This window comes from Sebastes fasciatus, chromosome 19 (genome assembly GCF_043250625.1).
Source record: "Sebastes fasciatus isolate fSebFas1 chromosome 19, fSebFas1.pri, whole genome shotgun sequence".
Lineage (NCBI taxonomy): Eukaryota > Metazoa > Chordata > Actinopteri > Perciformes > Sebastidae > Sebastes > Sebastes fasciatus.
This window is the reverse complement of record NC_133813.1, coordinates 20,033,381-20,059,599: the sequence shown is the minus strand read 5'-3', so window position 1 is coordinate 20,059,599 and position 26,219 is coordinate 20,033,381. Positions and strand designations below refer to the sequence as shown.

Below are 26,219 nucleotides of genomic sequence, written 5' to 3'. Positions count from 1 at the left end.
AAGGACAAAAAAAACAACTAAAGGAGTTTGCAAACACATCGGCGATCACGGAGGTTCCCATAGCAATGAACCAACTTCCGACTGATTCGCATACATACACAGAGCTATGTGGAAATGAGGCGTAACTTTAAATAAAAAAAACCCGATACAAATATATTCAAAATACATTGTGCCTCAGCGAGCAAGATGCTTCCAGGAAAAAACAAAACAATATGGCCTCAACACCTACGCCAATGACATTTAGCTCTCCCTATATATGGCTCATTGTGGACCGCAGTCAATTAGAGAACGGCAAGAGTTTGCTTTTAATGCATGAGAAAAATTAAAGATGACACTCTGACACATCGTGATCTGAGTGGAAAGAAAAGAGCAAGACGGAGGGGATGTAAGGTCTGAGAGACACAGACAAGGAAAAAAGGGCAAAACCTGACATGTAGCCTAAACCTGGGACGACAGCCAGAAGACAGGCTGTGCGTCAGCGTAGGCGAGGCGGTGGGTGGGTGGGTGGGATGGAGGGCGTGGAGGGATGGAAAGAGAGAGAGAGAGAGAGAGAGACGGGAGGGCCCGTTGTGAGTGATAGCCCACCGGGGCCTCGGAGCGGCCCGACGCTGGGAACAGCTAACCTACCTTGACATGCGTAGGAAACCCAAGACTCTCTGAGCCCTCTGTCAGATAGGAGCCACCCAGTGGAGCCCCGCCACAACTGTGTAGCCCGAGCCCCCTGTGCGTCCTTTTTAACTAGCTTTGTTTAGATGAGCGCACGGCGGAGGAATGCTTCAGTATACCTTGCAGAAACCGCAAGCACAACAGCATTAGAGCGACAGCAGCTTCCCAGCGCATGGGAATAAGTCAACTCTGGCTACTAGCGGGATTATAAATGGCTGGCTGGAGGAGTTCAGTGTGTACGTGTGTGTGTGCGTGTGTGTGAATACATGTCAGCTGGTACTATGAGTGCTGTATGGCTATATTAGTTAAAGTCCCTTTGATGGTGTGGTACTGTCAGAAAGATAAGGGTCAGCACAGTAGACCTGTAAGTTGAGACTTGGACTCGAGTTGTCTGCTGTGAGACTTGACTCACTTGAGACTTGGCTGCCACAACTGATTTGATTCAAGACTTAAAAGCTAAAGGTTTCAAGTATCAAGTTATGAACTGGTAAATAAGACGATATCAGGGGGGCCTCGCATAGCGACACAACTTGAATATTTAATTATCGAGCCGATGCGTTGAAAGGAGGTCAAAGCACAGGTGTAAACAATAAAATGAACGATGGCTCTTGTGCATGTTGTCTCACCACTGTCACACTGGGAGTTAATATCATTAGTAACACCTGTGCTTTTCCAGCTATGAAAAGTCTAAATGTCTGTAGTGAAAAAGGCCTACAGAGAGACGAAGTCCCGCCCCTTCCGGTGGACCACCATGGGACCATTCATGGCACAATTCAAACAGGATCAAAAAAATATTTTTCTCTTGCCGTTGACTACCGTTCATATTTCTTCTGAAATAAGGGTCCCATGAGGGACACTGGAAGAAGAGGGACTTCACCTCTCTATCGAAAGGACTTGATATGTAAAAAAAAAAACAGGGAGGTTAAAGCACAGGTGTGAATCATAAAATGAACGATGGCTGGTTTTGTGCATGCTGGCCCACTCTTACACTGTCAGAGCTTACAGGGATTCTTAAACAGAGCCATCGTTAATATCATTAGTAACAGCTGTGCTTTTCCTGCAATGACAAGTCAAAATGTCTGCAGTGAAAAAGGCCTCCACCTAAGCTTTTAGCTGTCACTCCTTTAAGTCAATAATGACATTCCACGAGTCATGAGGATGCATTTTCGTGTCATTTGTCGCGCCATGCAACAAAATGATTGTAACGTCCGCGGTCAGATTTATGCAAAAAAAAAAAACACTTAGGTTTATGGAATTTCATTAAAACAGGAACTTAAATTAAGTAAAAATAAATACGTACAGTAACAATGTAACATAGTACGGAAAACACATCATTAAAAAACACGTCAAATGTCACTAACGTAACTTGCAAAACAAAACACCGCTCTCGAACATCGCTCTCCTGGTTGAAAGCTGTGTGTTTGTTGGACCCACCCGCCCGCCATAAGCAGTCTTTCTCGCTTTTTATTCTATACGTCATTAGCTCTGAGTAAAGCATATTTGCGTGGATGCATTTACATTGCAATTTGTCAGACTAGATGGCGTACAAATGACATGCCGAAAGCAAGAAAGGACATTCTTATTGCACGCTAAATGCCTTGCGCATTATTGTGGCATTAATACGCCTTTTCCTGCAAACAAGCTGTTGTAGTAGATAATATTGAAGTATTGAAACAAAAACCTTTAACTGATCATTTTTTATTATCCTTTTATACTTGATTTGATGGAAGCTAACAGAAAAACACTATCACAAAATATAAAAAAACACAATCATCCAATTATGGGAACCGTGTTGTAGCATATTTCATTGTACACAAGTCCACACTAAAGAAGGATATTAGATAAATACATTTTTGTCTCTACAAGGAGCACATACACTGCGTAAGTAAATCAAAGGAAAGAATGAGTGAAGGGCAGATGTGCATATACACTCGTTTGACCTATTTGGCGGAGAAGAAGAAGAAGAGTGAGACAGGGAAGTGTTTTTTTGGGATGGAGAGTACTGAAACAGTCTGAGATAAAGCAAATGACGACAGTATGAAGGAGAGGAGAGGAGAGGAGAGGAGAGGACGGGGAAGAAAACGGATTGGATGTTGGCACGCAGGGAAAAGCAGTCTGCGGTAGACTTGTAAATAGCCGGAGGGACAGAGGGATGGAGGAATGGAGCTATCAGCAGAGAAGTGATGAAGGTCTGGGATCAGGCCAAGATAAACACAGACCAGCCCAGAAGGAGCTGCAGCACCACCACACACACACACACACACACACACACATATGTATGAATGTTACTCACACACATATGTACAAATGCACAGACATACAAACACTTAAGACTGCGAGCAGCACTTTATATTCATCATACTGTTACACACACACATCTAATACAAACACGCCCATGCACGCACAAACGCCTGCAGACAAATAAACAGTGTACTTTAAGGCTCCCAAAACCACAACTTCTCGAGTGCTAAGCTGTGTGACAACAGCCTGAGCTGTCATTTAGACATCTCGTTTCATCACACACTTCACATTACTCCATTTGGTGAGATACCGCAGAGTAAACACGCGGCGAAAAGAAATGGGTTGGAGTTTTATTTTTAAATCCGAGGCAAAAGCAGAGTTAGTCGAGCCCTCAGCAAAATCCCCCTTAATGAAACTTTTTCTTTGTAAGTACCATAAAAGACAAAAATGCCAGCTGCGTCCTGTAGATGTAATCAAAACTCATACATGGTGGTAAGATATTTGTCACTACTGTTAGTTGCTTGCATCTGCATGCACATGTGTCAGTGTGTTTCCCCGTTTGTCCGTGAGCGTGTGACTGAGCTTCATTAGCGTGCTGTGAAGCGAGAGCTCTCCTGCTCCGTCTTGTCTTTTGACCAACTAACATCTTGAGTGAAACCTTTAAAAATGTGCTAAATGTTATCTTAAGAGCCGCATTGAGAGGCAGTTTGGCAAAACTGCAGCGTGAAAGAGCGGCTGTGAAGTGTGTCTGGCTGGAATGCAAAACACAAGTTGTGGTCATCACTCTGTCACCACACAGATACAGGCTTTGAGGATCTGTGTGTGTAATTTTGTTTCTGGTAAATTTAACTTAATCCCAATTGTTAGGTAAATGTGTTATTGGTGTAAAACAGGATTGTTGATAAAGAATATCCATCCTCAACAAAGATTAAGTTAATATAGAGGTTATTTAAAGCAGCTATAATCTATATTTTTTATAATAAGAGTGGATCAAATGACTAGGTATAATATGACTCGTAGTGCCCCTCACACAGTTATGACCCAAATCTGCTATTCCCCTAAACTTTACAGAGCTTTATCACATCTTTCAGCTTTCTGCTTTGGTTTTCCCGCTCCAACTTTACTCTTTTCGTTCTCTCTCAGCGCTCTCGTCAACCTTGTTTACAGCCACAGCAGAAAAAGCCCTATAAGAGGACTGTACACTGCCTGCCTAGTGCCAAAAGGTGGACAGACAGAAATTAGTGGCATGCTAGTAAACATAGTTGAGCATTTAGCAGCCAAAGAGACACATATTTCTCTCAGGAGTTGGTGGAGACCAAAAACAGAGCTAATAGGAAAGTGAATACTGGGTTTACATTCGTTGGGAGGCCAGAAGCACAACTCCAAATGAATGCTAATGTGTCTCCATATCTGCTGGATATGTAATTAGGCAACTCTGCTAACAACTTTGCCATATCGATGTAAAAGGTGATACATCAGTGTTGTTTCCCACTTTCCCGATTTCCAGATAGTGGTGCAGCAAAATTCATTTGCACATCCTCACAAAACAGGTGGTGGTGGTCTCACTCTGCCTGCACGGCTCTTCTCATAAAACACAAAGATTAAAAACAACAACGTCTGCCGCGTAAGTGAGCACATGTGCATGTGTGAGTGTGTTTACCCTTTTGAAGATCTCAGATTATTAGTCTCCATGAGTGGTGGTGGTGGTGGTGGTGGTCGTGGATGCAGTGGTGGTACTTGTGGCTTGTGGGGTGTGTGTGTGTTTTATACATAGAGCAACCTGCATGGCAGTTCAAAGCCACCCCCGTGCAGTACGAGGGGATGAGAGGAGACATGAAAGCAGCACTCAACGACATGTAAGATCACAGAGCCAAATGGCGAGGAAGGCGCACCAACATAAACAAATCAAACACACCTACATTTTGTCAAATCAAGTGCACCCACATGTTCTTAGGGGTAAGGGGTTCTTAATGGCATGGATGCAACCGAAGTCTGAAGAGAAGTATACTGCAGTGTTACTGAAACTAAAGTAGTGCATTGGTCGTGTTATTCCACAAAATGTAATCAACGGAAATTGTCAGACTGCACTTGATCTATTTATCTATCTTTATTTAAATAGATGCATTTATCGCAAATTTGCTTGGGGAATCCCAGCAGATAAAAACTGACTGTTGGAACATAGAAATTTGTTTTACGTCTCCTTGAACTCACGGACGAATTAATGGAAAAGAAAAAAAAAAAGTTATGACTGCTGATGCTCATCACCACTTCAAACATACACTTTATTATGTCGAACCTGACGCCGAACAATGGGAATATTGACAGTCGTGTGTTATGAACAAGCCGGGTTGTTTGAGTATTTTAGCGCGGCCGGGCTCCCAGGCGGGCTGTAGCTTTGTGAAAGCGCTGTATTGTATTTCTTTCCTGTGCCAGAGCCCGTTTCCTGTGGCGGTGCCGTGTCAAACGATGACCCTCTGCTTCCTGCAAGTCGCATGGAGACGGGTCTGCCACGAGCCCCGGGGCCTCACCGCCAGCCACTGGACAACCTCCAAGACCCCACTCCGTCTGTCTGTCTGCTTTCAAGTCATTACCCACCTTGCCCTTTTCACTTTTTCCGAGCCCCGTCTCTTATTTCAATTAAATCTTTACCTCCCTTTAACTCTGCTTCTTTTATTTTACATCCCTTCATCCCCCTTCCATCTACTTAAATATTTTCTTATTTGCTACCTCACGTCTGTCCTCGCCCCACTTCTCCTCCATGTTTCCCTCCGTCCACACCTCCTTTCCTCTCTGCATCCCTTCTTCCCTCCTCCCTTTGTCCCACTGTCCAGGTCAGAAGAGGGTCTGTCAGGCGTTTTCCTGTACAAGCCGCAGGTCCAGACCACACCTTGTGAGGGGATTTCTCCAACAAGGAGACGTGCATGCTCATGTCCGCATACAGACATAAACGGAGCTACTGTACACACTGAGAATATACGGTTGTTTTTGGCAATAAGCTGTGACTCTGTTGAAACGCTGTCTGTAGGATAAAAAGGAACTTGTGGGAAAAAATGTTGAAAACACATTCAACGGGACTTATATCAACGCTCCATCTAGAATAAGCAAAAACAAAAAAAGCTGTATTTTTATTCTGAATAAAATGACCATCAGCGGGTAGCTGTCGACCTCTCTGACTGGTAAGTCAAGTCTGTGTTTTTGTGCACTGAAACAAGACGTTTTTACGTCATAATGCAAACACCCTAGGGCCACATCTCTACGTTTAAGTATGAGAAAGCTGTCAAATCACGCATTACTACTGGTCCCCAAAGAAATCAACCACATGGCACACGGGTTAAAGACTCAACCTGCCTGACGTTTGTAGTGGAGCAAATCAAATCACGACTGCTGTGTAGTTTTTAAACAGCTGATGTGCGTGTTGAAACTAAATCTGAGCTTTTATGGAAACTTATACTTCAACTTTGATCTTGGACAATGTCCTGGTGGTACGTGAGTGCGTGAGTGCATGTGTGTATGTGTGTGTGTGTGTGTGCATTGGCACAGTCCACTATGTTGCAGCATGTCTTTGAATTGGTTTTCTCACCTCCTTCGATTCAAGGTCACGAGTACACACGCGTGCCGGCAGCAATAACACACTTTACTGTGGATCTCCCGAAATGACTCCCGTAGTCTTCTTCCATTCCGGGTCAGAGGCAGGAAGTGAGCTGGGAGGAAAAGGAGGAAGCTGAAGCAGCTCTCTCTGGCTGCAGGTAGTGACCCTGAACCTTGACCTCCAACCTCACCCTCCATCAGTCCTGACAATACGCACTCTGACAAAACACAGATGTGCAAACACGGCGGTGTTGCCTGCAATTTGCAGATATCGAAGGAACTGTGTCTGGCAGCATAAAGCCTCTGAATAGCTGAACTTTCTGACATTAGGAAACGGAGAAATCTTTTTATTCTGTTTTAAGGCAACTGAGTCTTTCAATGAAAACATTAAAATCTGGAATTATAATTTATATTTTTTATTATTTGACAACAATAACAGCATGTTGCATTTGTTCACTCATTACATTTACAGAAAAGGTCAGGAAAGCTGTATGGATTCATGGATTTGTTCACACAATCATCCTTCCCTTCCTTTTATCAAACTGTTTGACGACACTGGAGGTACCGCTGATGAAGAGACTGTTAGAGCATGAGCCCTGTCCAAAAACAAACTCACAGTCCTTACACGGTTGAAAGGTGTCAAAACCAGCTAGATGTTTTTGGACAGAGCACATGGATTTTGGAAGATGACAGACTTTCTGGAGCTGCCTCACCAGCTCCAGAAGAATAACCTGCTGCCATGTTTGGAAGGCTCCAGTTTACCCTCGATGGCTGGGTTTGCCTCGGGACGTGGTCTAGAATGGTAGGGGTTCTCAGGGAGGGCCCGCTCGGTCGCCACTTTGGTCACCTACGAAAGAAAAGGAACATGCACGCCATGATTTGTCAGACATACATATTGTGCAAACGTGTGAACACATTGAAATAACAGTGTTCTGCTAGGACGTTATTGGTGGGGTGCTCAGTTTCAGTGATTCAGTGTTTTAAAGGCCTTGATTCTTCTTGACATTGTGATTAATACAACTGAATTGAAACACAACAAATACCTTGTTATATATTATTGTACAACATGTGTATATAGAGCCAATATCTGACTAACCAGTGACGTTTACAATGATTGATTTCTGGTAAAACCTGTGAGATCTAATAACTGAGGAATGAGCAAACAGACCTTTTTTCTGTTGAATCCTTGTCCATTTCCTCTTCCTTCTCTTCCCTCAAATCATGATTTACATCCTCTCGGCTCTTCTTTATCCACCTCATTCCTCATCCTCTCCCTTGCACTTTCTTTATGACTTCTGGGTCAGGTCTGTCTTTCCTTTTCCTGACATGCTTTTGTCTTTCTCCAAGACTGGATATCTCTGAACCTGAATAGGTAACTCTTTCTCAACCTTTTTCCAAATGTACTCCCACCATCTCAAGAACAAGTCTTTCCATGTTATATACTGTAGCTGAGCCACCAGAGAAACTCAGCCAGCAAGTGGGCAGTCAAACTGGACATTTTTCATAGTGATCTCAAGTCAGATTTCTGATCTTTTGTTTCCCTGCTCATGTGATTTGACTCCATTAACAACAGTTCTGCTTGGTAAGTGCAAAATGACCAGAAGGTTGATTACAGCCATTCACCGATTCCCAGGTTTGTCCAAGTGTCTTTTCAAAGACTACACAAATAAATGTCCAAAAAGCTGTTGTCAAGATCAGCTTTTGGTCTTGTTTTTTGCTGCTACCTAATTAGTGCTTGCCAGCGTGTTATGCAAGCCCCTTAAAAATGGCAATTTTATGAAAAGAAAAAACCAAAGCAACATAAAATGCATGATTTGCCTGCTCAGAACTGTAGCTGAATGAGACCACTACGCAGATGCAATCAGAGCCTCTTGCACAGCCCATAATCAACCGAGCTGCTCGCATTGTGAATGCAGTCAATCCCTCATAAGACTCACCTTAGACAGGTCTCCCAGATCGGGTCTCTGCCACCCCAGCTTATCAAGGACGCAGCTGTCGAAGGCTTGCTGCTGCTTACGGCACTGGCGCAGCTCCAACAGGTTTGAATAATCCAGACAGGTCCAGTACTCCGTGAAGGACTCGGCACAATTTCCCTTGATTTGCCTAGGAGGAAGAGTGCAAACAGAGATTTGAATCAGAATCACATATGCAAGAGTAAAATTTAAATAGTCCACAAAACTCAGTTGGTTCCTATGCACACTCCAACCACGTCAAAAACTTTCATTTAATTGTTGCTTTATGACTTCCAACTACTCAAAAGATTTCCAAGGTTTCCATAACAAGAACTTTCTGAACTGGTCATGTGAATAAAGTGCTCCGAAAGGTGGCCGGCAGTTGCCAGAAGCACCTAAGAATCAAACCAGGTCCCGGGTGCAATTACAGCTTTTCTCAAATCTTTCCTCATTATAATAATTAAAGGTATTGCCCTTTCACAGTAACTCTCAGTTGGAGTGTCGGCTGTTTATTTCGGCTTTAGAATTAGAGGTCATGTGTTTTTTGAGAACCAGAAACAATCTGTTTCACACAAAAGCACCTTAGTTGCTGCATGGGCATCAGGGTATAACCAAAGCTCAGTCTCACACTTTCAGTAAACACAGACACAGCAGTTAAGAGTGAAAAACCCCAGACCACTTCCCCAAATAGCCCCCAAGGGCAGTTTTATAGACACAATAAGCTCAGTACTTCACTTATTCATGTTTTAAAATTAACACCCCTTTTTTCTACAGGGCATTGTTTTAAAAAAATACACAGAGAAATTACATAAAGATGTTTTCAACATACTTTAGTCACCACTAGTTGATTTATTCTTATTTATTTCAAGATAACACGCATTTATTGAGAGGCTCACTCTTAATCAATAGCCAAAAAACGCAGGCAAAACAATCATTAATAGATTTTAATGAAATGAAAATAAGATAGTTAAAGAGCTTTAATGGAATAAATACTGACTCGATAAGAGGATCCAAAAGCTGTAAGATTAGTACTATGACACAGTACACTTACACATTGGAAAACACATTTTGAGACATCTGGCAACATCCCAGGAAAGTTGTGAGCAAAAATCTGTTGTGGGTATTTATACTTTCTAAAAAATCCAGTTTTGTCATTGCATGAAGCATAAACTCACCTTAAAAAGCACAAGAGATGTCCTTTACGATCATACCCTCATACAATAAGTTTGATTCTACCTATATTCTCGACTGTACCCTACTGTGCAGTTTTATTCTTGTGTTTGTGTGTGAAAAAAGCCTTTTCCTTCATTTTACTGTTGTTTTTTGGGGCTTTTCTCTTGTGTTCACATTCATAAAAACAAATTAATTACTCTTTCCCTCCATTGAGATACACTTTGGAATATTAATGACACCATATGCACCATTTCTCAACCAGAATTTCTTAAAAGTCAGAAGACATTTCATTCAGCTACAACATTTCACCACTTAAAGCTGGATGAGGCGGTTTATTTTTGGCATTATTGGGCAAAAAATCCATAATAACCTTTCAGCATATTGTAATTCAAGTGGTAGCCCAGGGTAGGCAGTTTTCTGCTCCTGAATTATTTGGAAATAAAACCCTGCTCCTGCAGCTCTCCTCTCTCCCCTCTCTGTCCTAAGACCCATCCACTAGACGAGCATGGGCATATGCACATGCTTCATACAGTAACCAGTACGAGTACTAGTCATTCATTTTAAACATCATCCCGATCGTGATTGTGATCCCAATGCTGTTATAGCGGCAATTCTATGAGAACATACCCTGTTGTTTTCTTTGCAGAGTTGTGATCCTGTAAAGACCTTTGAGATGACATACTGTGATTTTGAGGCTCTGGCAAGCTAAATTATTGGCAAATTGTTTCAGAGAAGGAGAGAAAATGTTTCTAATAATTTCGCCTTTTGCTAACGTTAGGCACTGCTCCGCAGCAGTGAGCAGAAGGCTATTAGCTAACAATTAACATTTTCACTTCATCTCGGAAACACTTCGTCGATATTGTCAGCCTCTCTTCTTGATAAGTCCGTCTTGCTTTTATGGGTTGCTTTGCAGTGTAGACAGTTGTTGCCAATGCTGGAATAGCAACTTTTCCTGCAGGATATTCTGCCGTTAAATCAGTCTTTCACCATCTGAAAGGACGTGCACGCATGTCTGCATTTGCAGCCAATAGGAACACTCTCTCTGAAATGACCTGTGATCGGCCAAAGTCTCCCGTCACAGGCTAGATTTTTTAAAGCCTGAAAACAGAGCAATGAGGAGGTGCGGTAGTCTAGTTTTCTCTCACAGCACTTGAATTACAATATACTGAAAGGTCATTGTGGAATTTTTGCCCAATGATGCCAAAAATGTACTGCCTACCCCCACTTTAAGGTTCAGTGCACTTAGTAGAAACAGTGCATGGGAATTCATGGAGGACTAATGACTTATAAACATCTGTCCTTAGGTTGGACCAGAATTAAAAAGTTATTTTAAACCTCACTCTCCTCTTGTTTTTCTGTAAAATCGGGTCGTTCACCTCCATCCCAGATGGGGCACTGGAACTTAATTTTCACCAATGTTTTCTCTCCTGCCCTTACATCACTAGCGTTAAATCGCAAACCATTCTGCTTGGCCAGGGAAGACTGGCATCTCTATCCCACTTCCGCTGTAAGCCAAAGGAATGGAAAGCTTATTAGCAGGACAAGTTACAGGATAGGAAACTGTGTAAACTTAACAACTGTAACCCCTGGAAGAAAAACTTTATGTATTTGCAACCTCAGAGCACATTTTCTACCCACATGTCCATCACAGAGGAAGAAAGGCAAAAACCCTTGACCGCAAACCTCCTTTGACCAAGGTTTCAAAAAGTCTCGCAAACTCTGCACCCACCCGCCGGCTCCACAGTTCAGCCACATCTTCACTCACTCACTGACCACAAGTTTTGCAGATGACACCACTGTGGCAGCCCCCAAAAGTGTATATATTCTGTGTAATCACTAGTTTTCTAGTCTATTCACTGTTGCCCTGATTATTATTAATTATTTTTTTGTACTGAATCGCTAGAAAAAACCCTCAATGTGTAAACCTTCTTGAACGACTGTTTCAGACTTTGTGTCATTGTGTACTCGGAGTATTTGGCACCAAAAAAATTGACAACTCTGGGTGTGAGTTACCTGAAGAAGTTGAGGGCACACTCGTTGACTTTCCTCCCTTCTTCTAGACACTTTCTGGGGTCCTTCTCCTCCCAGCGGCAGAGCATGAACTCCTTGTTGGGTTTGTCACACTGGGAGCCATAATGGTGGGCAGCAGCCTTCAGTACTGCTGAGGACACATTGACCTGGACAGAAACAGGGACAGACACATGGAAAACAATGAGTCTGGGTAAAATGATCATTCATTACCAAATAGTTGATGCACTAAGACATCTTTTGAGGTAAAGGATTATTCTTGGATATCCTGACACTTGTTGATTGGTGACCTCATTAAAAGAGCTGAAAGAATGTGTTTAATCAAATATTGCAGATCAATTTAATATTCATCCGGTCATGGATTGCTAGGCTAGCTCCATTAGTGAAAAGTACACCTTCACAAACTCCTAAATTGTTGTATTCAGCCTGCATGTTGTATATTATTTACTAAACTTGTGTATTAAAACAAAAAACAATGAAAATAGTCTTTGTGATGTAAGCAGCTATCAGGTCTGAACTATTTCTTGGAGGACAAGCATGTATTCTTCTGTCCAGCATCTCTTTAAATGATCTCCAACTACAGGGGTGATGTATGCGGATTGTGTTGATCTCTAATTTCTAGCATGGGTTATCACACCACTTGTCAAAATCACAAATTCACCCCTTCAATGTGGGTCTTCTTTTCTCTTCTGTTTTGAATTTGTATTTGATCCCCCACCAGATAAGCACACAAAAATAGGAAAACGGTCTGCAGGACAGATAATAATGCACACAGTGCACTTTCATAGACTAAGCTACTGGAGTTATCCTGCACTATATTCATTATCCTGCACTATACTCATTTTTAACAGTCTCTTCTACACTATATTCACTTTTTTAATAGTTGTGTATCACAGCTGTTACCCTGCACTGTATTCAGTTTTAACACTTTTCTTCATCTACTTGTATTTTTATATCTGGTATATTTGTTTGTACTTTGCACTACTAACTTTTTTACTGCCTTTTTACTAACATGTTTTGCACTATGGAACTGTGATGCTGGAAACTTGAATTTCCCTCGGGATCAATTAAGTTACTATCTATCTATCTATCTATCTATCTATCTTGAGAACGTGTAAGTGTATTTCATGAAATCTAACTATCTTTATAAGAAAATAAAAATAATTCATGAGGTGCTTGGCAATACAACAACCAATTTATACTTCATTAATTAATTACCAAAAAACATTTATCAAACTATTGAATTCAAGAGAAACTTGTACCTGCACGCATATTGTTTATTTGATCCCTGATATATTATATATTATATAATATTAGTGCTGGAAAGACATAAGCTGCTGCCAACTAACACCTGACTTCCAAGGACAAGTTCAATGTGTCACATAGCACTGCTGCTGACATACACAGGCCAGAGATTTGTTTGGGGGCAACCATTGTAAAGTTACTTTCACCATAGGAGTGAATTGAATGCGGACTATGAAGAGTGCGATACAACGTTAACGTTGGTTGACAGCCAATGAGCTCCTGCATATAGAATAGAATAGAAACCTTTATTGTCATTGTATTAAATACAACGAGATTCACAGTTGCCACTTCTGGTCAGTGCTTTAAAACAAATAATTGACAAGACTAAACGAGGCAGATGAAACATATAACAGGTAAAACACACACAGTTATAAAGCAAATAAAACAGGTAAAGTAGATGTAATAAATAAATATAAACAGAAGTGTTACACTAGAAGTATAAAATATAAAAATAGATTTAATGTGAACAGAGGTAATTGCACTTGTAAAAAAGGTAGGGTAGATGTAATATAATAAATAAAATGTAAACAAAGGTAGTTGCACTTGAGGTGTTTATTGCATCAAGGATATACTGCACATATTATGGTTCCTCTAAAGCTAGTTAATGTTACCAAGGTGGACATAAAACACAGCAACATTCACCAGCTTTAGTTGCATTCACACATATTTGCTGGTGTGCTTATTATCAATTAGTAGCTAAAGTTTTACTGGGCATATTTTGAGCCATAACTGCAGCTAGCATTAGCCAGAAGCTAGTTAGCTTAGCATGTTCAGTCTTACTTTGATTTCCATTCAATCTTAACAGTAACCTCATAACTCACCTCGTCCACGCTCAGCTCCTGCAGCGAGGGCACGTCCGGCGTTGTGGGCATGGCTGTGTGTCTGTGTACAATAAAAGACACGCAGAGAATCACATGAAACACATTCAAGGTCCTCCTCGTCTGGTCTCCAGGACGACGAGGCCGCGAGGAAGAAGGTCAGTCTGGTGTAGTGCGACCTGCTGCTGCTGTCGGCTGCTGTCAGCTAGCGAGACGCGATCTGATGACGCTATCGAGAGAGCGCATGCGCACTTAAGGATCTGTAAAAAAAATGTGGATAAACTTTTGTTTATCTATTTTATTATTGTTATTTATCTTTATTTATTTGTTTTGCCAAGTTTAATATCAAAATTAAAATGTTAAAATGATAAAAAAAATTATTTATTTTATAATTGATTTTATATTAATAATTATTTATTTTATATTATTTATTATTATTATTATTATTATTATTATTATTATTATTAATAATAATAATATCGAAATTAAAATGTTAAAATGATAAAAATGTGACAAATGATTCATTTGCTCTTCATGCAGAACAGTTTTAGGCTGTTAGCCTCGCTTTGGCAATTTGTTGCTACGTTGCCATGGTAACAATACACTCGCCATGGTAACGATACACTCGCCATGGTAACGATACACTTGCCATGGTAACGATACACTTGCCATGGTAACGATACACTTGGCAGCCTTGCCCAGTTGATGTTAAATCCACGGTTTTGTGTGCTTGTTTGTTTATTTTGAGAAGAAACGGTGCTACCATCAAGTCAGTGTAGTAATAATGGAGCTCCTCGGAAGCAGCTACACAGGAGATATGAAAAATGGGTGGTAAGTGTTTGTTTCATAACATTAATGACATATATATATATATATATATATATATATATATATATATATATATATATACATTATTATGTGCTACCTATGTGTGTGTGACCATCTCATCTCTACCTCAGTATGGATGGAAAAGGAGAGTACACGTTTCCCACACAGACCAAGTATAAGGGAGAGATGAGAAATGGGATGTTCCATGGCAAAGGAGTGCTACACTTTACAAATGGGAGTAAATATGAGGCCATCTGGGAAAACGGCCTAGCTAAACAGGTGAGGAGTCGTGTGTGTGTGTGTGTGTGTGTGTCCCTGCATGCATGTCAGAATATATGCATCCACATGCATGACTGTGTGTTTCACATTGGTTATAGTTGATATTACATCTGGTCCCTTTTAGCAATCACTCACCATTATTGTCGCAGTTATTAGGTTTCTCTCCTTTTTTTTTCCTGCCTGAAGCTACAGTCCCTGATGTTCTGATGCAATCTTTCATGGGCTTTTGCCACAACAGCGATCACTCCAATTATTATCATCATTTCAGTTGCGGTTCATTTGAAATGATAGCAGCTCTGAACCATGACTAACCGTGGCCCGGACTACCCTGCACCTGCATCCATGCCAGCACCAAGAAAACCTATACTTCCATTCAAAACAGACCTAAACCATCCAATAAACTCAGAAATTCAAACTATCTGGTAGCTTATAGCTCACTCTGAAACTTGCACCTCTCCCATCAAACAATGCTTCTCAGCCTGGGAGGGGTTGAGGATCCCGCATGTATGTTTTTTTCTTTTTATTAACCAAATAAAACAAGCATTTTAAAGGGCTGTGATCCTAAAAGGTTGAGTTCCAATGTGTATATTAATGTAAAAGACACTTTATATTAGAAATTTTGTGGCCGGAGTGTAAATATCACTACAACTGTTGGATCTAAACTTTATCAAATGTACTCCGATATAAAAGGGACAACAACCACTGACATACAGTTAACAGCAACCTCTAATTATGTCTGATGCAAGTTAACAGAACTCTTTTTACTGGAGACATTTTTACACAAAATAGCAGGAAAAGCAAAGGTGTAATTAATAACATTAATTAAGGACCATGGCCAGTACTGTGCATGCCGGATCACTGATATGGGTTAATGGGACACTTTAGTGGAGCTGAAGCATCGTTGGTGTTATAATTTACACCTGTGCTTCTCCTGCAATGACCAGTCTAAATGATCTGCAGTGAGAAGGGTCTATAGAGAAGACAATGCTAAATCTACACCAGTTGTCAAAATTACAAATTCACCCCTTTGACTTCTTTTCTCTTCTTTTTTTGAATTTGTATTTCCACTAAATAAGCACTTAAAAATGTACATGTTATACAATCAGAATTAATGGCATTTTCATGATGGCAAATTATATTGTTGACATTGGAGTGAAAATGTTGCAATGTTTCCACATTTTGCAAAATTCCTGAACAATGCATGCTTATTTTTCATTCCCAATAACAGTTGTGACATTCTTCAGAAAAACACACACATACACAAAGTGTTTCAGTTCACCCCAAAAGACATATTTTTCCACTTTTCCCTCATGGGATTTATCTACGCAGACAGTTTTGGTTTTATCTGCTGAGGTTTTGAGATATCCATCTCCAAGATTTCCGCCTTAACCCAAAGACAATAGAGGAAAATTTAAATTCTTTTGTGGTGCTTAAAAGCACCGAAAAGTGACATTTAAAAACCTCAACTTCAACTTATCTCTCCAGAAACCATGTCTGGTAGAATAACCCCCAGACCTTTCTTTCAATAGTTTTCCCTGGAACTACTTTCTGCCAAACAAATAGCTCCAAGGAAACCTGCCAACAGTGAGGTCTGTGGATTATCTTGAGTAACATTGTTTCTGCTGTCGAGTTTTTTAAATGCATTTTTTTCACTTTGAGGAGCAAAAATGAAACTCCATTGTATGGAGGTGGTGGAAGATGTGAATATCTCAAAATTTTGGCACATAAAATTGGAACTCCATCGCCAGAAACGACTAGAGGTTTGCGTGAATTGACCCATTAAAATGTATGACTGAAGAATGAGGATAATTTCACTATTGTGCTTCCTCACAAGGGGTCATTTACCTTTGCTGATGGTCTGGAGTACAAGGAGGAGGACTGGGACTACTGTAATGGTTACGACAGGCGCTTCCACAGTGAGCATTGCAACGGACTCAGACCTGCAGGTTGGAATTCATTTATTTGCTCACTCTGTCTTAGTAGTTGTAAACCACTGTAAGATCGCCGCTCAGTAAAAAAACAACCGTTTTGTTCATACAGGAGAATCTCAGCTGACTAATCTGCATCCGCCACACATCATTCCTGATGGATGCTACGACTGTGGAGATGGTTTTTATGACCCCAATACCAGAACCGTCACATCCTACACTGGCAGATTCCTCAGGAATGCAGGTGAGACAGAAAATATCCTGTTATTTCCACTTTTGTAGCCCTGTGACACCAAACATGACTGGAATATTAGGAGATGTGTCTTCTAACAATGTTCATGTAACTCCTTACTTTGATTCGTAATAATAACAATCCTTTGCTGCTAAATAATGGATACCTGAACTATGTATTTAATGTGAGGTGAACAAAAGTACAACAATCCAGATATGAAACTCAACATCTCCATCATAATCAAAATCATACCTCTTTTTCTCACTGCTCCTTTGCACTAGTTTGTGCACATTTTTTTCCCCACTAATTTGAGGCCAAATTGGCTCCATCTGAGTGTTGAGTAATATCCAGACATCTTAGCCTGTTGTGCCAAAGCAAATGAGAAAGATGAAAGTCAAGAGCATACACGAATTTCCATTTCAAATTAAGTACACACAGTTTTATGTCCAAAGAAGCCCCTTCTCAGTGATGGATTGCTGTGAAATAGTAACTTAAAGGAACCGCATGTATCATTTCGGGGGGATCTATTCTATGTTCATAATTATATTTTCATTAGTGTATAATCAAACATAGAATCGTTGTGTTTTCGTTAGCTTAGAATGAGCCCTTCATATCTACATAGAAAGCGGGTCCTCTTCACGGAGTCCATATGTTGCTCCACCATGTTTCTACAGTAGCCCAGAATGGACAAACCAAACACTGGCTCTAGAGAGAGCCTTTCACGTTTTTTCATTACCTGAAGACCACCATAGTTCTCCGACACACACAACCGCCGTCTGACTTCCGTTGCTCCTAAAGTAGTGTTATTATGGTAAGGATGGCCTCCGAGCGCAGCGAACGGCGTTACCGCGGTTTTGCACTCGGCGGCTCACGTTACCGCAGTCTTGGAAAGGGAGGAGTGAGCGGAGGGGTACTCAGTTGGTTGCAATCTGCAACCACACCACTAAATGTCGCCAAATCCTACACACTGTACCTTTAATAAAGCAGTACCACAAAATTTCAGCAATCATATTGCCATTGATTTAACCAGAGCCTAGTTTAGTTTGTGTGCTGTAGTATGCACCTATGGTCAAGCTAATGGTTTGTTTGAGTGGACAATGTAATGTTTTGTGTTCCAGTTATTGGTGTAGACTCCTCGTGTAAATGTCCCAATCATTGTTTGATATAGTTGAATTGCTCGAGGAAATAAATGCCCACTCAGGTCTATATCTCAGTTAGATTCAGGAGTTCAAAGCCATACAATCAGACAGATTAGTACTGAGGGAGGCACTGTTGCTGCCTTGTCATACAAGATAGTAGCTCCGTGTAAAATCATGTCTACTTTTCAACAACTCTACTTTCCTGAGAGCAGGCCACAGAAAAGGCCTTTCTGAAAATACTTTGAAACAACCAAAGCTCTTGTATTGAATTTGTCTCAGGCTGGACCCTTTGTCTTTGCCCATTTTTTAAAAAATAACTGCATCTCTGAAAGCATATGGCCATATGGGAAGGATTTGATAGCAATGAACCTATGGAGTGATGTTAAATGGATTATCCCTGGATTCTCTGATGGAAGATTATTTCTACAAGTCATCTGATAAGCATGCTTCTACAGGCTATAGCAAAACTTTTTTTTTCTCCTTTTGTTATTTGTCAAAAGTGGAAAATTCAAGACACATTTTTTCCACTGAACGGGTGCCCAGTTTTGGAGCTCCTGATTTGAAGTGAATGTGATCTGTCAGGTGTCCAGATAGGAATTCCCAAATCCTGACATCCTCTGCTCGTCATGTCTCCTATGATTTTACATCACTGGACAATGTTGTGAATTAGGTAGCGGCTTGTGAATGCGGTCTCTAAATACACAGCTTTTGGCTCACTGAGGTTTGGTCCAGTTTTATTGCTGTGCATCAACGGTGTTTGGCATTACCGTTTTTTATTGGACACGTGTTGCAACACAGCTTTAATCACAAGTACATGCATGGGGTTGTTGTACAATCATGCAGGGCTCTTGTAACTTTGCTTTTAATTGCAGAAATGCAGCAATATTTTGGTATTCTTCCACATTTGTCTGGATCCTCATCTGATGATTCTGACTCTTTTTAACTTTACAAATGCAGCAATGTCTCAAGATATGATCCTTGGCAGAAGTTAAGGTATCACTCACAAGCTCCCCGAGGTAGAAATGTATTTTTGAGGCGGAATATCTGTATTCAGATGAGCTACTACTTGCAACATAATACAGATCAGTTCCACAAGCACACATATCTCATTTACATTTGTGGAGAGACAGAAGGAAACAGAGGAGAAGATCCACATCCTCCTCGCCAGATGTTATCGGCGTGTGTAAGAACACAAAAATATGTTTTGCGATTCTTTCCATGATGCGGGTAGTTCATCATCGTTACAGCTCTGGTACTGATCAGTGGAGTGGCGGTGAGAGAGAGAGAACAAGAGGATTTTTTTTGGAAGTTGAGATGAAAAAAGAAGAGGAACTGAACACTTTCCAACAATGCTCTAAGTCAAACAGGAACTATTTAATTGATGCATGCCTGTTTGTGTGCAAGTGTGTGGAGGGATGTGTCGTGTGCTCTATATATCACATACACTACCTCTTGTCTTGGTATACAATTCTTGAGAAGAATGCTCCTGTATCCTGTATGGATTTATTTTTCAACCCCGGGAGGTGAAGGCACATTTGTCAGAGTGGGTGTGAAGACGGAATTTATTGCCTCGTGGCTTCCGCCCAGGATGAGGACTGCGGGGATGATGGGACACAGGGAGGACCCACCCTCCCAGAGGGGACGCTTGCTGCAGCAAGGAAAGAGGAAGGAGCTCCCTGTGTAGCCGTCACAGCTGGTGGATGTGGGACAAGGAAGACAAAACCTCATATCTAGAAAAGTTGCGTATGGAACTGGTTTAAACTGCAGATGATTCAAGTGTTAGCCCCCCTTGAACTGGACGTCGTTGCTAGGAAATATCTAAACTTTACTCGCTGGCCACAACTGACCTATTGCAAAGTCCCGCCCTCCTTAGTTACTGTTGCTAACTTGGACAAACAGTCCCTCTTGGCATAGCGCCAGGCAGCAAAACAATAGGATCTGTAGCTAATAGTCCCCAAGAGGTTATAGATTATTTTTGGGAGTTGAACTGATTTCTTGTCATCGTGGAGCTGCCGTGCCGACTGCATGTATGGAGGGATGTGTTGAGAGTACTGGTATACACCGTGTAGGAATTGGAGGATGATGGAGGGAATGGAGGGAGATGAGAGTAAGAGTGTCAGTTCCTCCCGTCACAGATGTGTCCAGAGGGTTCAAATGTAAGATGCAACAAACCTGAACACATCCATACTGATCCAGTCGTGTCTAGAAGGTAACTTGCAAATTACAAAAACTCTTGTGACCTATGACCATTCAAGATCAATGCCTGACCTTAAACATCTCACGAGACTTTCACAATTTGCGTGTTACCTTCTAGACACGACCTACTGATCCTGTTTTTACATTACTTTGTACAATTACTTCAAAATTTAAGGCTCATTATTCGTTGGGGTGGTGGTTTTCCTCCACATGTTGAAGTATTCTCGAGCAAGTCACTGAACCCCAAACCACTCCCCTAAGTAGTCAGCTTGAATAAAAGCGTTTGCCAAATGAATGTAGAGCAAACAATACTAACAATAATGGGATGGCTGGCCCTCTTTATGGCCTGCTCAGCACGTTAAAACCCAATGTACATTGACAGACTTAAGTCCTGCGAAAACACACATCACAAATTTCACTTTACTCATTTTGTTTTGGGCAAGGACCAGGGAGCATTTACATGGATTAGAGGAGTCGTCACTGGGCGTTGACCAACATTACTCTACGAGGAAATGGTGCAGTCTTTTTAAAGATGACAAGTGCCCTCCTTTACCGACACATGTAACCACTGGGCTGACATTGGACGTTGCTTCCCATCTTTTTGTTTCTTCCTTAATAGTATGTTAAATAAATGTTCTGATTAGATTTAGGGAAAGACATGCCATTCACAAACAGAATCATGCTTTATTTCATATCTACAATTCCAAGTTTTTTTGGGGTTTACAGCCAGTCACATCACCATCATCATCCAAACCAGTATCTCAGTGATTGGGTTGAATGACAGACTCAGTGATTCTTCCTAGATTTTTATTAAAAATTTGTAAGAAAGTAGTCAGACGAGGAGTCAGACAGGTGATTTGAATGCAAAGACACCTGCAATACACAGAAGACGGAATTGTGTCGGAGTGTGTGTGACTTTGCAGTGCGTGTGTGTCAGTAACGAGTGATTGCAGGTGGTGAAAGATGAACTTTCAGGGAAAAGTCACAGACTTTATTTCTGGCTGATGTTCTTCCCAACCTTCTTCATGAGCGTCCAACTGCTACTTTGACACCACAGCACTTAGTCATTTGGTATTATTACACTGCAGTTTTACATCTCTTCAGTTCATCTCTCACTAGGAGGGTAAACCAGGGAGTCTGAAAAGAAAAATAAGACGACGACATGTCAGTGCACTCAAAATAGTTGTTAAGTAGCATATCAGTTGGCATAGAGGATGAGCTGGCAGACTTCAGTATATTTCAAAACACAAAACACTGCTTGCTAAGCAATTAATGATGTTCAGTGATTGAGATTTTAATTATTTTTTTACGTTTTTATGTCGACATGAGATCATTGCAACAAACATGTGCTTCCACCTCAGTGTCATAGTTTGCAGCCCCAGCTTAAATAAAGCCAACAGACTGCAACACAATGAAACAATTACTGTTAAACCTGAAACACAAATCACAAAATCAACAAACAACTCTAAAAGACTATTTTTATCTGCTTCCGCCCCTCGCATAAAAACTTCCAGAGACACTTAATTGTACTTAATTTGTCTTTGCTGATGAAGATTGTTACTTAAGTTTGAAGGTAGAATATAAAACATGACTCTATAAAAGTGTAATTAAAAAAGAACGAGTTACATAGGCCACATCTGCACAATCAAATCTCCACCACTGACTGATTGAGCGTGTTCTGCTATTAAAAACAAACACACACACGGCCAGTTGTGTGTATTCTCTCTTGGCAACCGGCAGCAACAGGCGGCGGCGGCATAGGAGGCGGCGGCAGCAGCTCCATGCAGCAGGGGCCATGTGTTGCCATATTGTTTGTAGCACTTTCCTGTTTCTGGAATAACCGCTTCCCTTTGAAACTCCGCACAGAAAGAGTTCCACACTGAAAACATTCCACTGCCAAGGAAAACACCTCTGGTGACCAAACCGCGGCCCCTCCCTTTGTCCCCGTCCAGCCGAGGTGTTTCACACAGACAGATAACATCAGCCGGGGCCCTTGGGAGTGGAACACATATCCTCAAACTCTCATTTTTCATACATCTTAGAGACAAAAAAACACCATAAAACAGGATTCACATGTTAAGCCTGTGAGCTGTGACAGATGGATTAATAATAATTTTGAAGATCAGCATCTCTCCTTCAAAGCTGGCAACCGGAAAACCGCCGCCGTTTTCTGTGATGTCATCATCAAGACACAAAAGCAAAAGGGGCTGCTGTTCCGCTCGCAGTGAATTGGAGACAGATGACTTCTACGTGTGCATTCGAATGTTTATTTGAGCTTTCACATTTAGGTACGTTTGATTTCACTGTGGTGCCTCCACTTGGAAACCACAAAATGTGCTTATATTAGCACACGTGACCTCTATGTCACCGTGATGTCACAGAGTTTGACATCACAGAGTGTCATAGCTCTCCTGTTTCTGCTGTGAAACCCAGCAGAATGCAATCATCTCTTATGCAAATCACTACCAGAAAGCAGATTTGTGCTTTTGCTAATTACACCAGTGTCTGTCTTTGTGTGACCGTGTGTGTGTGTGTGTGTGTGTATGTGTGTGTGTGTGTGTGTTAATTCGCAGCCATTAGGCTGGAAGGAAACACTTTCCCCTCTGAGTGTATTTTAAGGATTAAGATAAACAGACTTTAACAAGGTGCCATTATCGCTTCCACACACTCTCTCTCCTGCAAAAAGGTTTGTCCTTGCAGGTTGTTACAGTCGAGATGGATATCAACTAAAAAACTGTTTAATAAACAAGTGTATTTAGGTGCAACATTTTTCCTGAAATTTACCTTACAACATTTGACATTATCATTACTTGAGCGAACCATATAGGCTGCTATGATTTATGTATTTCTCTTTTTATTAGTCTAACTGCAATATCCCAATACATAGAAAGGATGAGAAGAGTCATTACTTAGTATACTTAGTATACTTAGCTTATACTGAAAAGTATACAGAAAAGTATAAGCACATTTGACTAAGTACTATAAATTCACTTAAAGAAAACTTACAAGTATACTTGCAGTAAAAACTATTAAACAAGTAGTTTACTGAGAGTATTTAAAGTGTACTTTCATAAACTAAAAAGTGGGCTACAAGTAAATAACTAGTAAACTAACAATATACCTATACGTTCACTTGTAGTATAGTTCATATTATAGTTGCAGTACAAAATACAACTTGGATGTAAACTAGTTGTGTACTCAGCGTTCACTACCCTTGAAGTATATTTAAAGTATACTTTTATAAATTAAAAAGTGGGCCAATTTAGTCCCAAGAAGTATCAAAGTAGCGCACTTACTACTAGTACATTGATATAAGTATACTTATTACTTAAATTAAACAGACTTTTCTGTATACTTGCCAAGTACACTTAGACTTTTCTGTTAACTAGTTGTGTACTCAACGTTTACTACTCTTACATTTAAAGTATATATATATATTATATATTTTTATTATTAAAATAGTACACTTACAAGTATACTAATAGTACATTGATATTAATATACTTATTACAAAAAAATATACTTGGGAATATACTTGAACTAAGTTTACTTTGTAAAATAAACTTGAAGTATACTTTTTTTTTATAAGGGTAGATCTATAAGATTAATGTATTGCCTTACAAAAACTGGTAAATCACAAAAGTGTACCGCTGTCCTCAGATTGCAGGGAATTACCTAAAACACACCAGAGCCACCTGTGCCCTCAAATAACCCAAAGGTACCAATTACATGTGACTTAAATCCCGAGATAAACGCTGCTATACAATCTCAAGAGGGGCAGAATTACAGCAAATATGAAAATGTCCCAATCTAATTCTCATTAAGGCAGGTTGTGGTTTGTGGCTAATTGAGGTCAGTAAACGCAACGGCAATAATTACCTTCTCCTGCGTCACAAAGAGTGTTTGCGTGGCAGCTGTCCGCGTGTCCGATGCGTTCAATGACCTCCCGATCAGAAACAGGTAGAAAAGGAGAAGACAGACGCAAGGAGAAAGACTTGAAGTGGCTGTTAGTATTGACGCCTGCGTCAATGCGCAATTACGCACAATCAGCCGGAGAGCTCTGCAGACCTGCTCTCCTCTCGCGCACAATGGAGCCCCGCGCGCAGCAGCAGTGGAACCTGCGGGGTGAGGCCCGCGCGCTGCTGCTCAAGTGCGTGCAGCTGCGGGCGTTTCCAGAGAAAAAAGCTCACTTCCCCTGCAATTAGCTACTCATTTCAGTTGTAACAATGAAAAAACTGGTTTATTATCAGCTCCTCTGGCAGTCGTTTCGGTTTAAAAAAAAAAAAAATTGGCGTCTATTTTTTTTGGGGTGGGTTATTATTTATTGGTGTCTGAAGTGGCTCTGAGAAGTTATTTTCTCCCCCTAATTGTCAGGTCTATCTTGATTTGACAGATTTAGCCCGAGACTTGAATGCCACTTCACTTGTTACAGCCTCACACACACACACACAAAATGACCTGTGGTTTAATTATTATGCAGGCTTACTGGTTATTAGAGGTTTGATTTAAACGCTTTTACCTTTACACTTGTAGTTTTTTTGTCTCATTTAATCCTATAGGTCAAACGTTTAAAAACAATTTACTTTTACTACAGACTTTGTTTCCAATACTATTAAGATTACTATTAAAAAAAAAAAATCGAGATAATTTCAAATTAAATCTTTTCAACAGATGACGAGGAACATGAGTGGATTGTGCGGACTTGTCGGAAAGCTTGGGATGAGGTTGTTCGCGTTGAGCCTGAGGATGAGTCTGTTTGACCCATTCCTGAGGAGACCAGCAACATCAACTGATATTTAAAAAAAAATTAAAAATGCTCTTTTTATTTGTATGTATCCTTTTAAGACTATTGGAAATTTCTTGATTTTTTGTTGTTGTTTAATGAATGAAAAGCAAAAAGTTTATATTGTATCTTTTTCTGTTATGATTAATTTTCTTTTTTTTTTAAATCCTCCTTGTTGTTTATTTTAAAGGAGTTGTAGCCACTGCCTGTATTCATCTTCATTTCCATTTACTGTGAGTCTGAGAATGTATAAGCAACACCATACCTATGTGTCCAGTTGATTAAATAAACTGTGATCAGTTTAAATGTACTGTGTGTTGTTTTTAGTTTAGTTGTTGGTTGTGCAAACATACTATATTTATATGAACTCCATCTGATGCCATCAGCATTTGCTATACGACTAAATATCACTTCCTGCATGGGAAAAAGTCTAATACCATTGTCCATCAAAAAAAATAATAATAACCTGAGGTGTTTTTGTTTTACAGTTGACAGTTTCGATCTCAGATAGAGGAATATCTCTTGCACTTTTAAATCCTGACAATGAATGTTCCTGCATGCAAAAATATAAATAATATTCAAAACATTATAATGGAGGTATATGACATTCATAGTCTACATGTCAATAAATACGTTTTTATATATTTAGGCTTCATGCTGCGGTCGGTCATCAATGAAAAGTTCAATAGTTAGTCATATTTTGATACTATAATGTATGAGATTACAGGCACGCTTTTGTCTCCAAAACAAGATACTTGCTAATGTGCAGGTAACGTTAACAGGGTCATGTACTCCTACTTTAACATATAATAATAATAATAATAATAATAATAATCACCATAAATTGTCTTTAGCAGAGGATATGTTGGGGGCCCGATAGCCCCTCTATCACCTAAACAACTTCACAAGGTCAAAGGTGAAAATAACATCAATAAATAACATCAAGTAATTTAAAGGCAGCAGTCCTTTGCACAATCTTTCCCATGATGCACTCTTCCTGCTTTGTGGCAAATACACACTCACAAAAAATGCAACACACACACACACACACACTAGGATGTAC

At 40.4% G+C, this 26,219-nt stretch overlaps 2 protein-coding genes across 3 annotated transcripts; one reads left to right on the top strand and one right to left on the bottom strand.

Annotated features, from left to right (window-relative positions):
• Positions 1 to 6,895: 6,895 nt before the first annotated feature.
• ndufa8 (NADH:ubiquinone oxidoreductase subunit A8) lies at positions 6,896 to 13,997 on the bottom strand. Of its 2 annotated transcripts, none has more exons than XM_074618589.1 (4): positions 13,775 to 13,993; positions 11,634 to 11,797; positions 8,433 to 8,598; positions 6,896 to 7,342 (listed from the first exon to the last, which is right to left on the bottom strand). In XM_074618589.1, exons 1-4 carry the CDS (start codon positions 13,823 to 13,825, stop codon positions 7,205 to 7,207), a joined length of 519 nt encoding a protein of 172 aa, XP_074474690.1. In that variant the 5' UTR covers positions 13,826 to 13,993; the 3' UTR covers positions 6,896 to 7,204. The 2 variants fall into 2 exon arrangements, with proteins under 2 accessions (XP_074474690.1, XP_074474691.1); XM_074618590.1 differs by lacking the exon at positions 6,896 to 7,342 and adding an exon at positions 7,672 to 7,859 and having other exon boundaries at positions 13,775 to 13,997.
• A 430-nt stretch (positions 13,998 to 14,427) lies between these two features.
• Positions 14,428 to 25,462, top strand: morn5 (MORN repeat containing 5). The gene is made up of 5 exons (XM_074618235.1): positions 14,428 to 14,602; positions 14,731 to 14,878; positions 16,713 to 16,824; positions 16,919 to 17,050; positions 25,045 to 25,462. The coding sequence occupies exons 1-5, from the start codon at positions 14,556 to 14,558 to the stop codon at positions 25,131 to 25,133; spliced, it is 528 nt and encodes a 175-aa protein (XP_074474336.1). The 5' UTR covers positions 14,428 to 14,555; the 3' UTR covers positions 25,134 to 25,462.
• The last annotated feature ends 757 nt before the right edge of the window (positions 25,463 to 26,219 follow it).

Coding starts and splice junctions, on each gene's coding strand:
- morn5 (XM_074618235.1), top strand. CDS start 14,556: ATGGAGCTCCTCGGAAGCAGCTACACAGGAGATATGAAAAATGGGTG. Junction 14,603..14,730: donor GGAGATATGAAAAATGGGTG/GTAAGTGTTTGT, acceptor TCTCTACCTCAG/TATGGATGGAAAAGGAGAGT. Junction 17,051..25,044: donor CAGATTCCTCAGGAATGCAG/GTGAGACAGAAA, acceptor TCTTTTCAACAG/ATGACGAGGAACATGAGTGG.
- ndufa8 (XM_074618589.1), bottom strand. CDS start 13,825: ATGCCCACAACGCCGGACGTGCCCTCGCTGCAGGAGCTGAGCGTGGAC. Junction 11,798..13,774: donor AGGAGCTGAGCGTGGACGAG/GTGAGTTATGAG, acceptor GTTTCTGTCCAG/GTCAATGTGTCCTCAGCAGT. Junction 7,343..8,432: donor ATCTGGGAGACCTGTCTAAG/GTGAGTCTTATG, acceptor TTTCTTTCGTAG/GTGACCAAAGTGGCGACCGA.